Here is a 13238-nt window from a genome sequence, read left to right as displayed (position 1 = left end):
CTCATACTTAATCCAAAACACAGCACTGCACCAGCTAGGAAGAAATTTAACTCTATTCCACTGGAATCCAGGACAATTTGTTTTGTCCAAAGAGCTCCATGGATGGCTATTTATTGCCCCAGTGCCTGGAAGGCCATTTGTGTGAAACAGGAGCTCAGCATGTAGCACAGAGTTCAGAGATGAACATTATTGTCCAGCTGATACTAAAAAACAGAAAAGCCACCATGACCTCATACTACTTTAATTGGGTGCCCATTGTAGCTACATAATTAGTGTCTGCTCTGCAGCCACTGTGGTACTCTGACTAATTAGAAGTGATGCAGATGTCACTTCACACTTCTGTGTACAAACCAGCCCAGCATGCAGGCAGCTGAAAGGCTGATCACAGCACGCTGGGAATTGCTGGGCTTGGCAGCAGCCACACCAGCGTGTGACACCTGGAGCGTGACTGGATGCTCAGGGCTATCATGTTACCTCTTTCCTCTGCAGAAGAAAAAACTAATGCCTTGGTTTAGTCATGTGATGGGCCAGTGTGATCTTCTCAACTGAGTTCCTGCACAGGGAGGCCCAGAGAGCTTTGCTCTGTGATTTGTTCATCAAAGCCATCATTTCTCTTCCAGCTGTCTGTCCTTGCAACTGTGGCTGGGAAAAGTGAGATGCTCTGGTCCTATGGGAGCTGTCTCTAAAATGAACTGCCTTTCCTGCTAAAAATGTGCACTTCACTTGAGCAGGAGTGTAGTTAGCAAGCTTCTCTCTGTGTTCCCTTCCAGTAATTAAAGAACCATCTGCTACTGGAAATGTCTGTTCCGTGGGGGAGCAACCTACCAATGTAACACCCGTACTGCCTGCACTGGGCATCTTCACTTATCCAGGGAGTTACTGTAAACACTGCTTTGCTGCACTTCACAGTCTCTGATGGAGGTTTTAGAGCAAGAGTAACACCCACAGTGAGCTGCAGCCTCAGTGCTAAGGGCCAGGTGTGCCATGCTCCCATCAGTGATAAGGGAGGGCAGTCAGTCATCCTTGGCCAGGTGATGTAGGGAAGCAGGGGAGTCATTCTCCCTGTGGGAAGTGTCTCCAGCTAGATCCAGCCTTCCATGGGGGAGCCTCCAGGCTTTCCATACCATGTCTGTGTCCAAGCACACGTGTTCAGTGTTGGAGCTGGCCAAGAGCCATGCAGTACATTGTGTGCAAGACAACAGTGGGTTGCAAAATCCATGTCAGAAGAAATTCCATGCTCAGAACTGCAGAATATGTCTTGGAACAAAGAAGGTTAGAGAGTTACTATGCTTTTATTTTTTGATGTTATGCCTGTTTAGGTTCCCTTGCCTATTTTGATTTTGATCATTTAGATGTCTGATTGTGTAGCAAGGTCCCCTCCAACCCCATAAAACTGTGGCCTGAAGCTCTCTAGAGAGCTGTCACAGTCTCAGACTAATATCACATTGGTAGCCTGCAAAGTTCTAATTGCATCAATGACACTACAATAATTTAAACACTGATCTCTTTCCTTCCATTTCAATAGTGTTTTAAAAGATGCTAGTGCATGGTTCTCAGCCACCTAATACTCCACCCACACTCGAGAACAAAGCCAGCAGCAATCAATCAATCAGGAGCTCAGGCAGCTGCTACCTACCAAACTCTGTTCTGTGCTTTCCGTGTCAAAAAGCACACCTTCCATCTCCCCCAGCAGCTCTGATACACGTGGGTACTTTGCAGAATTGTCAGTAGTAATGGGAAGGTGCTAAAGGGTTTTCTTCAGTGCCCTTGTGTGTGGTACCCAGAGCTGGGCACAAGCTGGCAGTGAGGAATGTGCAGAAGAAGAGAGCAGGATTGGAGTTAAAAGAATTAAACACATCTCCATGCCACAATAAAAGGAGAAGAAAAGAGCTATTTCTCACAAGATAAAAAAGCCCAAAGCTTTCTTCTTTAGGCCAAATTTTGTAGTCTGACCTAATGAAGCAATGATCGATGCACAGGCGTTTGCCAAGCATCCCACACTGACATTAAAATCCCAAATTATTCTCTCACTCTTAATGCTTCTTTGATATTTTACCCACATTAACCATGTCACACGATCACTCTGGAGTTTTGAGTGTAGCTCAGAAGCCCGTTTTCTCCTCCCCCTCCCATCTTTTAGTAGTTTTCTGCTTCAAAAGAGCTGTAGCCCCACACAGTGTTAGAGATGCCACACTGCAGAGGTGCTGTGCAGTGATGTGCAGAAGGGCAGGAGCTGCAGGGAGCCAAACACTCCACTGACCTTGTGTTTGTGTTTTTTTTTTTTCAGCGTGTCTGCAAATGATACATCCTCATGGTGAGTCACTTTGGCATGAAATATTTTATAGGTTTTTGTTGGTAGGTATTTTCTGTTCACAAAGTGCAATAGCAGCACATGGACTCAGCAGCAGTGTCTGGTGCTGTGCATTGCTGTGAGCTGGTACAACACAGTGCAGATGCCCTGAGTGGACTGAGTGTTGCCCTTTTGTATGTATAGCTACTCTCAGAGCATCCTCTTTCCTGTGGGACTTAAGTCAGCTCAGGGCTTATTTGCAATACAATTTAAAGGTTTTATGAAAATATTTTTATAGTGTGTAACTCCATAATTCATATTTAACAGTTTTTATTTGCCTGCTTGTCAGAGGAGGTGTGAATGTGCCTTAGTGCTCCTTTCAGCTTACAGAGCACTTATACAACAAAGCCCATTAAGAAGTGACTAATTAGAGAAGCCATGAGTTAGAGCAGTTAGAGCAGTTCCTTACTCAGGAGCCTGGGGAAGCTAGTGCAGAAGGCAGCATTTCATGTTGTCACCCCTTAGCATGTATGGCCATTCTCTGAAGAGTGCCCTTTATACCAATGACAACCCTTTCCAAAAAGTTGGATTCCTTTTCCAATTTCCAAGTCCTCCTTTAGAAACTAGCATCCGTGAGCCAGTCTCCAGCTTTTTGTAAAGGTTTGTCCCTTTACCAACACAGGCTTTGAGTGGAAAGGGAAAAAAAAGCCTGAGAGCCTGGTTAGCCTCAAAGTGGGAAGCATGAGGCATGGCAAGGCTGTGTTCTTCCAGTAACAGGGAAGCTGTGCTCTTTCCTTGGCTGCAGCCCCCCGGTGACGACACGAGTTGCGCTGAAGATTGTGACCCCTGTCATCATCACTGTCTTTGTCCTGGCACTGTACTTGCATGCCCAGCAAGTGGAATCCACTGCAAGGCTTGATTTCCTCTGGAAACTTCAGGTTAGTGGGTGTTGGTTGTGGGAGGATCACATGTGGTCTTTGGCATTAATATAAAATGACTGAGCTCTTCACTGTCGAGTTGAGGAGTGTGATAAAGTGCCTTTGAATTTAATCTGAATCTGGTTTATAACGGGGCATACTAATAATGCTCTGCTCTTCTTTGCTACTTTGCATACTCTGTGCATCTCATCCCAGTTATTCAATCCCTTTTTTTCTTGTAAATGCACCTTGGATGGTTCCCATGGTAAAGGGTTACAGATCTGAAGGTTGAGATTAATGAATTTGGGCAACTGAGCTGTTACTGCTGCAGGAACATGTAATGTAACACAATTTATAAATATAGGAAGCTCATATTCACCGCTGAATTGTTTCCCAGAGTTCAGTGAGCTTTAGTTTGCTGTGTTCAAGGGTGTGAAAGACTCACATTTGCATTTTCATTCAGTTTCCTGTTAAGCAGTGGGAACTGGCTCTATGTCCAGCCTTCATTAGCCCCAGGCAGCAGTACTGGGTAACCAACACACTGTGGATAATGCCACACTGTGCTCCTGTCCCTGGGTTCACTGTTCATGTTTTCATTACTTGTGCCCATGAATGATGCTGGGGCCCTGCATGTGATTCCCAAGCAAGCAGGACAGGTGTGGACTCTGGCCAGCGCTCATGGCTGGGGGCCTGCAGGACTGCAGATTTTATTTAGATTTTCTACCTTCTAGATGGCAGGACATCATTCTAATTATAGGTCTTTGTGGTTTGAGTACAAGGCACTGAGAAAGCAACAATTAATTAAAGCTCCTTGGGAAGCAGATAAACATTGTAATCCTCATTTATAAATGGTAAAACAATGGAAGGAGTGAGCTGAGTGGTTAACCAGTTCAGGGCTCAGAAATACAATGCTGGATTCTGGCATTATTCTCTGCCTGCTTTTCCATACACACGTGCACGAAGAGATGGAACATTTTCCACTGCAAAACACAAGTGCATCACTGTCTCCCCCCTACTGTAGGCCACCGAGGAGAAGGAGGAGATGGAGGAGCTGCAGGCCTACAACAGACGCCTCCTGCACAACATTCTGCCCAAGGACGTGGCCGCCCATTTCCTGGCTCAGGAGCGGCGCAACGATGAACTGTACTACCAGTCCTGTGAGTGCGTGGCGGTCATGTTCGCCTCCATAAGCAACTTCTCCGAGTTCTACGTGGAGCTGGAAGCCAACAATGAAGGGGTGGAGTGTCTGAGGCTGCTCAATGAGATCATTGCTGATTTTGATGAAGTAAGTCACAGGAAATCTGGGTGAGCAAAGTGAACTGAATCCGTGAGTTTAGCTGGGATTTGCTGAGCTCCTGAAGGAGGGTGGTTTATTGAATCCGTGGTTAATTTCTCCTTACTCTAGGAGTCTTCAGTTTTATCTTTTTTCCACACTGTGAAATCCCTTCTATTCCCTTGTCACTCCTTTGAGAATCTAATCCCTTTTCTTTTTCTGTCTTTCTGGCTCTGTTCACTACTTTGTGATACTTGCAGCAAGGCAGGACACGTGGCATGGACATTACCAGCATTTGTGTGTTTGTCAAGGTTTATTTGCTTATTTTGCTCTTGTGACACAGATAATAAGTGAAGACCAGTTCAGGCAGCTGGAGAAGATCAAGACCATTGGCAGCACCTACATGGCTGCCTCAGGCCTCAACGACTCCACTTACGACAAGGAAGGGAAGACACACATCAAAGCTCTGGCAGATTTTGCCATGAGGTTAATGGACCAAATGAAATACATTAATGAGCATTCATTCAACAACTTCCAGATGAAGATAGGTAATGTCCTCATGCTCACAGGATTCCATGTAGGTAGTGGTCATTCTGAGATGGGGATTTTATGAACAGTAAAAACCACAGATGTTACATCAGCTGTACAGTGATGTTGATTGGTGGCTGCTGACCACTTTGGCCTCTATGAAACATCACATTAGTTTTTAGGTTATAGCAGCATCACTGAAGCTCCCTACAGAATTAGAAGCAGCATAGCTCCTGCCACAGCGTGGTCTTAGATGGTGGTTGACCTGGGGCTCGTTTTGCTCCTGTGCTTCCAGCTCTGGCAGTCTTGGACATTAAATTGTCTTTCAAGTCAGGGAATAAAAAATGACAGAAAAGAAGAAATTGGAATCAAGTGTGGTGTTTGTTATGGAAGGTTCTGGGCTGCTGCCTTGCAGGCCCTCAGCATTGTAGCTATGTGCTAACTTCACTTGTAGCTATGTGCTAACTTCAAGTGAGCAGTTTGCTTGTTAGCCAGGAGGCAAACAAACTTTATGCCATTATCTGGCACTAGAAAGTAGCTCTGGATTAAGCAGATCCAGCCCAAGCTGCCAGTCGGTTGGGCATAACTGATGGATCATGGATCAAAGAAGCCAAATTCTATTTTAACATTTCTCTCCCCCCAGTTTGGCCATAGCTTTACATGTCAGGGTAAAGCACAGCTAAAACCAGGGAGGCTCAAGGTGGGTTTTTACTGTCTGAAAAATAACCTGGCTCAAGCAAATGAATCTGAGCATATTTTTCTTCTCCTTCCAGGCCTCAATATTGGTCCCGTTGTAGCTGGGGTGATAGGAGCCCGCAAACCCCAGTACGACATCTGGGGCAACACAGTGAATGTAGCCAGCAGAATGGACAGCACAGGAGTGCCTGACAGGATTCAGGTAAGGCAATCCCTGCAGAACTTACCCTGCCAGCCCTGTGTCACTTACACATTTTGAAACTTAATTACAATTGAAATTTTGGTTTAATTTTATTCCTTTATTCCATGCATTTACCTACACAGAACTGAAAGAAAAGCCACTTAGGGAATGCTGGTACCAGCAAGTTTTGTCTTTTAATTGTGACCAACACTGCAACCTTTGTTTAAAAGCTTGCACTTCAGTTCTGTGTGGAAGTGCTGAGCTGAGATTCCTTCCCTGTGTGCCTCACTGGCACTGAGCACACACCTGTCTGATCCCTGCTCAGTTGTGCTGCTCAGCTGTGTGAGGCGTTTGTTTCATCTTCCAAGGGCCTGATTCAGCCATGTATTTCTGTAATTCACTTTGCTGTGCCATGTGTGGTGTGAGGCCAGCAAGGGTCCAGGCATCAGCAGGATGGGGATACACAACACAGAGAGAGGATTGTTTAAGGGGTTAATGGGACCAGGCTGATAATCACATCTCCTCGGCCTTCAGATGTGACCTTTCCAGTGAGTGATTCAATTCCAGTGTGCTGCTTCTGCTGAGCCAATGTCCACAGTAACAGAATGTCATTCCTTGGGAAAACACTGAAGGGTTATAAAAAAAGAGCAGCTGATTAAAGCCCAAGAGGGGCAGCCATGCTCTTTCCTTGCCTGTCAGTTAACTGGATCGATATTTAGCATCACTCTTGAGTTGGTCTGTAAAGCCACCTGAAAAAGGGTGAGAAATTACATTGTAATAAATAAATACCTCAGGAAATGGTCTTTAAACTTGTGTTGTTCTGCAGCACAAGTGATTATTTTTGACTGACATCTGCAGAGACAATTTGGATGCTGGCTAGAGTATTCCATTCAATCAGTTCTCTCCCATTGCCCACTACCTTCTCCTTCATAAAAACAGCTCCTGACTCCTAAGCTGTAGATCCACTGTGTAACTTCCAGGTAATTTTTGAGGCTATTTTAGTAAGTTTGATCTGTTTTCCTACTGCCACTCCAGTGATACAATGAATGCATCTGAGCAGACTGAACTGACTGGCGCGTTTTAAAAAATGTGACCAATTTCTTACGCTTTATCCAGTGATCTCCTTGAAAATGCAGGTTTTTTCCCCATTTGTGAACTGTGTGTGACATCTTGTACTTTCTCAGATGTCTCAACCTTTCAGTTAGTGATTGATGTGCAAACATTGATTGACTTAGAAACAAAACAGTGGATCCTACTTTATTTTGTCCATGGATTACTCCAAAAGCAGATGGAAAGACTGTGGAAGACAAGGCAAGCACCTGTTCACTCTTGTTTATTCTGCAGGTAACCACGGACATGTACCAGGTTTTAGCAGCCAACAACTACCAGCTGGAGTATCGAGGGGTCATAAAGGTCAAAGGCAAAGGAGAAATGACCACCTACTTTCTAAATGAAGGGCCTCCAATTAGTTAGCACCGACTGCAGTGCCACACAAAGATGGATTTTGCATTACCCAGGATTGTGAATAGGAGAAGAATAACTTTTTGGTAGTGAAGCTGAACATGCGGCGCAGTTGAAATTTCACCCCATGACTCTAGAGCTGGTATCAGCAAATTCTTTGGCCACCCATCAAGAAAGGCAAGAGAAAGAAACCACCTTGGAATTGTTCCTGGCTGAGTGCTAAGTTGACCAAAGATGTGCACTACAGAGTTCACAGATAAGACATGAATTCAGCATTTTTTAAAAGGCTGCTACCACAGGATGGCATAAGAAGCTATTTAAGTATTTATTGACGCAACACAACATTTACTTGGTTGAAGGAATGTATGATTCACTACAAAGCATTATTTTGGAATGGATTTGCACTCCCATAATGTTTCCATCCCATACTGCCAGCTATTTGAAGTGTACCACTGTGCTTTTATTAGCTGTTTTGAATGGGCTTTCAAAACTGACACCCACTGTTGCAGCACACAAAAAGGCCTTTTAGAAGGGCATTGGTAATGTTTTAGTGTGAAAAGACATTATAGCCTTGCCCCCACTTTTTCCTTCTTCTCCATGGCTAAATGACTGCTCTTCTGAGTGGGGCTGGCACACCTGATGAAGGGGAAGATCAGGATAAAGGAAGATGGCTCTACAACCATATTTATTAAAAAGTCGTCTGTGCTCTTCTTTGGTATCTATCAGTTTACATGGGAAAGACTAGATGTAAACAAGAGACACTTTGTGGGGGGAACTCCCCTGAAATTTGTTGTGGGTTTTTTTGTATTTTTTATTTTGTAATATTGAAAACATGGAGATCTAACAGATATACCAAATTCTATATTTTGTAAATTATATATAAATTAGAAGGCAGGCTGTCCACACCAAGGTGTGGGGGAGGTGTATATAACCTGTAGACTTTTGTGTAATTTTTTTCTGTGTAATACTCTGAACACAGACTTGGCAGTTTTCAGATTATCACTATACAATCAACCAACAACAAACAGGTGAGTTTCCAGGCTGAATCAGATGCATTTTAAAATGAAAATCCAGAAAAATCTACAACCCCAAAGAAGAGGAAAAACCCGCGGTAGTCACAGAGTTGTTCCGTGCAGCTTTCCAGCGGAGGGTGGCGGCTTCCCAATGGAAACAGGACCTTTGAGTTTTAGCTACTGAGACGGTATCAAACATGTCAATAAGAGCTCTACTCAAATCTTCTAACTCTTAACAGGAGCTCTTATGAGAAAAGGAAAAAAAAAGCTCATTTGAACTTTTGTTTTTAAAAAATCATTTTTCATAGGTGGTCTTAATAGAATCCTGCTGATCTGAGAGTTGTCTGACGTTGTAACTGCCATGTGACATTACAAGGAACTATGTGCTGCAGCATCGAGTTTACTTTCCTGTAGTAAGCACTTATTTAAACTGATTCACAGATTTTCAATTTTCAGGAATTAGGAGATCTTCAAAAAAGATTATGATGGCAAGTGTGTATGTGAGGTGGTCGACCTTAAATAGTGCCATTGATACTGTGTTGGGCATCTTTATCACTAGTGGGGGGGTTTCTGAATAGTTCACTGTTATCATTTATGTACCTTTTCTAAGTATGAAAGAAAAATCCCTTGATATTTTATTAAAAAAAAATTATTTAAAGAAGCTATATTTTTTATATTCTATGAGGGGAAAGTTTTGATATTGAATTTGGCTAGCACTAAAAATTACTCCAATCTTTTGACATTTAATAAACTTCTTTTCCACTCTTCTCAGGGCAGAATTATTGTAGTACTCACAGCATAATGATTGCACTATGGTGGTGGCGATTTCTTTTTCCTACTCAACAATGAGAATAAGTGAAAATCCATGGACCTGTCTTAATTAATTTGCTCTATTGCTAAGCATGACCCGAGCATTAAGCCATTTAAACATGAGCTTAAATGGCATCTCCCCTTTCCTTCTCCCTTCCACTAGGAAACATCTCTGAAAAGTATAGTATATTGACTTCTGTAAAACTGCCAAGTCTGCCCTTGTACTATACTTTTGCTCCTTTACATCTTTCCTGGTTTGCAAAATAAACTTAAGTTGCATCACGGTGTTATGCCTTTCTCCCCTCCTCCACCCCCATCCCCTTTGTCCCTCACTGAGTTTCATTTCCTTCATGCCATACACTTGATTTTAGGTTTGCTTTCTGCTTTCCAAAAGTCTGCAGTCTTCTTAACTTTTGATTCACCTTATGAAGTTGTGTTGTCAATGAAATTTCAAGTCCCCAGTATCTCTAGCTGTGATTGTTGACAGTGTGTCATGATCATTTCAAGGGGTATTCACACACTCTTTACTCTGGATCTTGCAAAAATGGATACAGTTATGATTTCCCATGGAAATTGAAATCTATTTAAGTAATTTAACTATATTAAACACTGTTTCACTGGTGATGTGTCTCTGTTTTATTTTAGCTGCAGCTGGCTAGTAGGATGAGACTGAAGTTGTGTAGGAGATGCTGGATCTGCAAATTGAAATGCCCAGGTCTTGTCTGGCACTGATGGATGCCCTGGTCCTTTGCCCCATTATGGAGCCCCAAGGGCTTGGCTACCCAGCAAACATCCCTGGGTCCTTCTTGTGCTCCCAACTGCTCCTGGAATCTCTGTCAGGGCAGCTGACAAAATATACTGGCATAACTGAACAGCTTAAATTTGTGTGTCTGTCCTATGGGGAAAAAAAAAAAAAAAGTTTGTATTTTCAAAAGCACATCACCTTTGCCAAAGAATTCCCAGGTATGGTACTTGTCCTCTCAAGGACACTGGAAGGAGACAGCACTGCTGCCAATGCAACATTTTCAATCTTTACACGTAAAAGTAAATACTACACATTATTGTACCAATTAACAGGAGCCTCAGGTAGAGCTGAGAAACAAAACCCTGCAGCTTCCAGCTGACTTCTTTTAGTTGAGAAGAGATTTTCAGGCAGCTGAAAATCAAATGCCCTACAATCTGTTATAGGTTAGGAGGGATTTTATGAGTGTACTGAGAACACAGCTGCAGGAACAAGAAGCCATGAAGTATTTAAGGTACCAGTCTTTATGAAAATTGGCAGAGAACTATTTAATACTTTCTGTGCTCTCCTAAATAATCACAGAAACAGCAGTTTAGGACATGTCTGGATGTAAGCAACTTTTTTAAACTGTCTGTAGAAGGGTATTCCCCTAGGGAGGGAAGGCAGGAGTCTCCAATGCTGTGCCCTCTTATTTTAATTACTGTACACAGACTGGCTGTATAGTTTTCCCCAAATGCATCTTTTTCCCACCCAGAAAGCAGTTTGATGAGTTTTAAGGTGTGTAGCCACTTTTCCCCAACACAGATCTGGCTACATCAAGTATCTGCCTGCACTTAATAAAATGATACATTTGGGACACACTGAATTTCTTAGATGTATGTCCTGCACTGCAAATATCTCCAGCCTGGCTGTTTATGTATTACACAACGTCCACAGACACCAACACCTGGCCAAAAAGCATGCCCAGAGGCAAATATTTTCATTTTGTTAAGTTTCCCAACTACTCCTCAGGGCACCATCAGTTCCAGACTGAAGTTTAGGAGTTGTCAGAGAGAGCAAGCTTGGGATGCTGCTGGGAAAAGGGCAGCCCAGCTGTTTTAAAGCTGAGAAAACTCAAGTTTCCTTGCTCTTGACCCACTTCGTCCTTGCAACTGAAGGAGCAAGTAGGCTCTGGGGAGGTGGGGGAGGACTGAGAAAATTGGATTTCAGGCCGGACAGGGGGGCAGGAGCAGCAATTTTCCTGCCATTTGGAAGCCAGATAGTTTCCTGTAAAAAGCAGTTATATATTTTCTGTCCCTGAGCTCCTCTCAGTCCCTGCTCTGCCCTGGCACTTGCCGGCAGCGCAGGGGAGGTGGCTGCACTGCTGGGGCCAGCCCTGTCCCGTGCTGCCCTGGGAAAGGGGCGGGGTGCCAGCTGAAGTTACCGAAGCAGGAGAGCTCAGAACGGACACGCCGGGAGGGCCGGCTGGGGCAGCAGGGCACCGGCATTCCCATAAAAAGCTCCAGGGGTCAGCAGCTGCAGTCAGCATCCCTGTAAGCAGCTGGCCCCAAAAATCTTTTAACAGAGAATTTCAGATGCAAATAACTATTGCCATCTACTGGAAATGGCATTATACACTACCTTGTGGAAGTGAGGCAAGCCTTTGGTCATTCCTTCCTGAAAGCAAATAACAGTGACACCTTACTGAAAGACAAACATTCCATTGTGGGTGTTAGATGAACCCATTCCAACCCTCAGGAGGTCTTCCTTTATAAATACAGCATGAAATGGGCTCTGCTTCTACTCACAGAACAATCAAGCAACCACGAATGGCCATCTGCACTTTACACTAAAGTAAAGCCTGTTGTTCAAGAGGTTTTCCTAAATTCATCTTCCTAGGTCTGGTAACTCAAGTACCTGGTAAAATCAGCAGGGAAGCCCCTGCCTGAGTGTTGTTTGTGTAACCAAAAAGGAAATCCTGGGAATTTTCAATAAATTTTCACCTCCAACCTGGCCTGCTCTATCTCGGTTCTGATCTCACACCAAGATGTCAGCAAGTTCTAATATTACAAACTCAAACATGCTAAGAAGCCATGTTTTTAGCACCTAGTAATACCACATAATGAAGAACAGTCATGCTCATTAACTTTTCCTTGTGAAATGGGATTTTTATCAGTGCTATAAAAACAGGCAAACAAAACCCCAACTGTTTTCTGTTGCACTGGCAGTTGCATTTGTTCATTATACCTGCTAATCAGCAATTAGTTCAATGCCAGTATAACTGGAATGGAATAATGGCTCCAGATGCTATGACAAAGGAAGTTTTCATTCCTTAAAAATGGATCTTTGGGATTAGCAGGAAGGGACGGTGCCACAGAGAAAACAAAATTCTCTGCCAACATAAAAACTAAAGAAACGATTCAACAAAAAATTCTGTATGTGCACAACAACCTGAGTTAAAATCTAAGCAATACTTAAGGCATTAAGTATCTTCCCTGCCTATCAGTGGAGGTGAAAACACAGGTATAACAGTTCTTCTAGACACTATAAGCAAGATAAAACCTGGTTTCATACTAAAAATATTATTTTTTTTAATCTATTATTATTTTAACCTCTATTTTTAAATCACGGATTTTAAATAGTAAAGGACTGCTTTCACCTTTTCAGAATGGTGCACTGGATGCTAATACAAGCAATTCTTGGTAAGGGCTGTTTGCTGCTCATGTTCATCAACACCTTCTTCTTCCCTGTCTCCAAGTGGGGAGAGAATTAACTGCACAGCACCAGCCCTGGAGCCTGCACACCAGGGGTGTCCACAGGCTTCACCTCAGACAGCAGTCCCAGACACACCACTTCCCACTGCAGTTTCATTCTCTAATTCTTCTTAGTGGTATTATGCACAATTTTCTTAACTAATCCATCTATTTAAAGAGAAAATAAGATATCCGGGTTCATTTTTTCTTGGTCATAAAATCTGCACTAAATAACTTCTTTAAAAACATAACCTTTTGGTATGAAAATTTGCTTGGGCCAACATTTCACATCACAGCAAAGCTCTGCCCATTCCCAAATCCAGCAACACAAGGGCATTGCAACCTCTCTGCCATTAAGGCTTGATTACAACTTGTAGATAAAAACTTACATCTATTTGTACATTATAAAACAGTCATAAATAACTGTCATATAAAAATAAAACCCCAGGGTAAGTGATGGAGGTCCTCTATGGCTGGTTGGAGTTTGCTGGTTGATTCACCAGCTTTAGGAACATATAATTGTTCTCTCAACTAGATCACAGTTTTTATCCCCGCACCAAAACACCCAACCCATAAAGCCCAAAGAATCAACACA

At 43.1% G+C, this 13238-nt stretch overlaps 1 protein-coding gene and 1 long non-coding RNA gene across 3 annotated transcripts in view; one reads left to right on the top strand and one right to left on the bottom strand.

Annotated features, from left to right (window-relative positions):
- ADCY5 (adenylate cyclase 5) overlaps window positions 1-9791 on the top strand; it is a 203904-nt gene extending 194113 nt beyond the window's left edge. Inside the window, exons 16-21 of the mRNA XM_064435033.1 lie at window positions 2288-2314; window positions 3096-3228; window positions 4229-4492; window positions 4824-5028; window positions 5782-5906; window positions 7230-9791. Of these exons, the coding sequence (XP_064291103.1) occupies window positions 2288-2314; window positions 3096-3228; window positions 4229-4492; window positions 4824-5028; window positions 5782-5906; window positions 7230-7358 (883 nt within the window). The 3' untranslated portion in view covers window positions 7359-9791. The remainder of the gene's footprint in view (window positions 1-2287; window positions 2315-3095; window positions 3229-4228; window positions 4493-4823; window positions 5029-5781; window positions 5907-7229) is intronic.
- LOC135309129 (uncharacterized) lies at window positions 9001-13162 on the bottom strand. Of its 2 annotated transcripts, XR_010369451.1 has the most exons (3): window positions 12550-13162; window positions 11532-11567; window positions 9001-10064 (listed from the first exon to the last, which is right to left on the bottom strand). It is a non-coding gene; the product is annotated as an uncharacterized LOC135309129 (long non-coding RNA). The 2 variants fall into 2 exon arrangements; XR_010369450.1 differs by having other exon boundaries at window positions 11532-13162.
- Window positions 13163-13238: the final 76 nt, after the last annotated feature.

The sequence above is a fragment of the Passer domesticus genome, chromosome 10 (assembly GCF_036417665.1).
Source record: "Passer domesticus isolate bPasDom1 chromosome 10, bPasDom1.hap1, whole genome shotgun sequence".
Classification (NCBI taxonomy): domain Eukaryota; kingdom Metazoa; phylum Chordata; class Aves; order Passeriformes; family Passeridae; genus Passer; species Passer domesticus.
The sequence above is the reverse complement of the archived record's forward strand: the minus strand, read 5'-3'. Positions and strand labels throughout refer to the sequence as shown.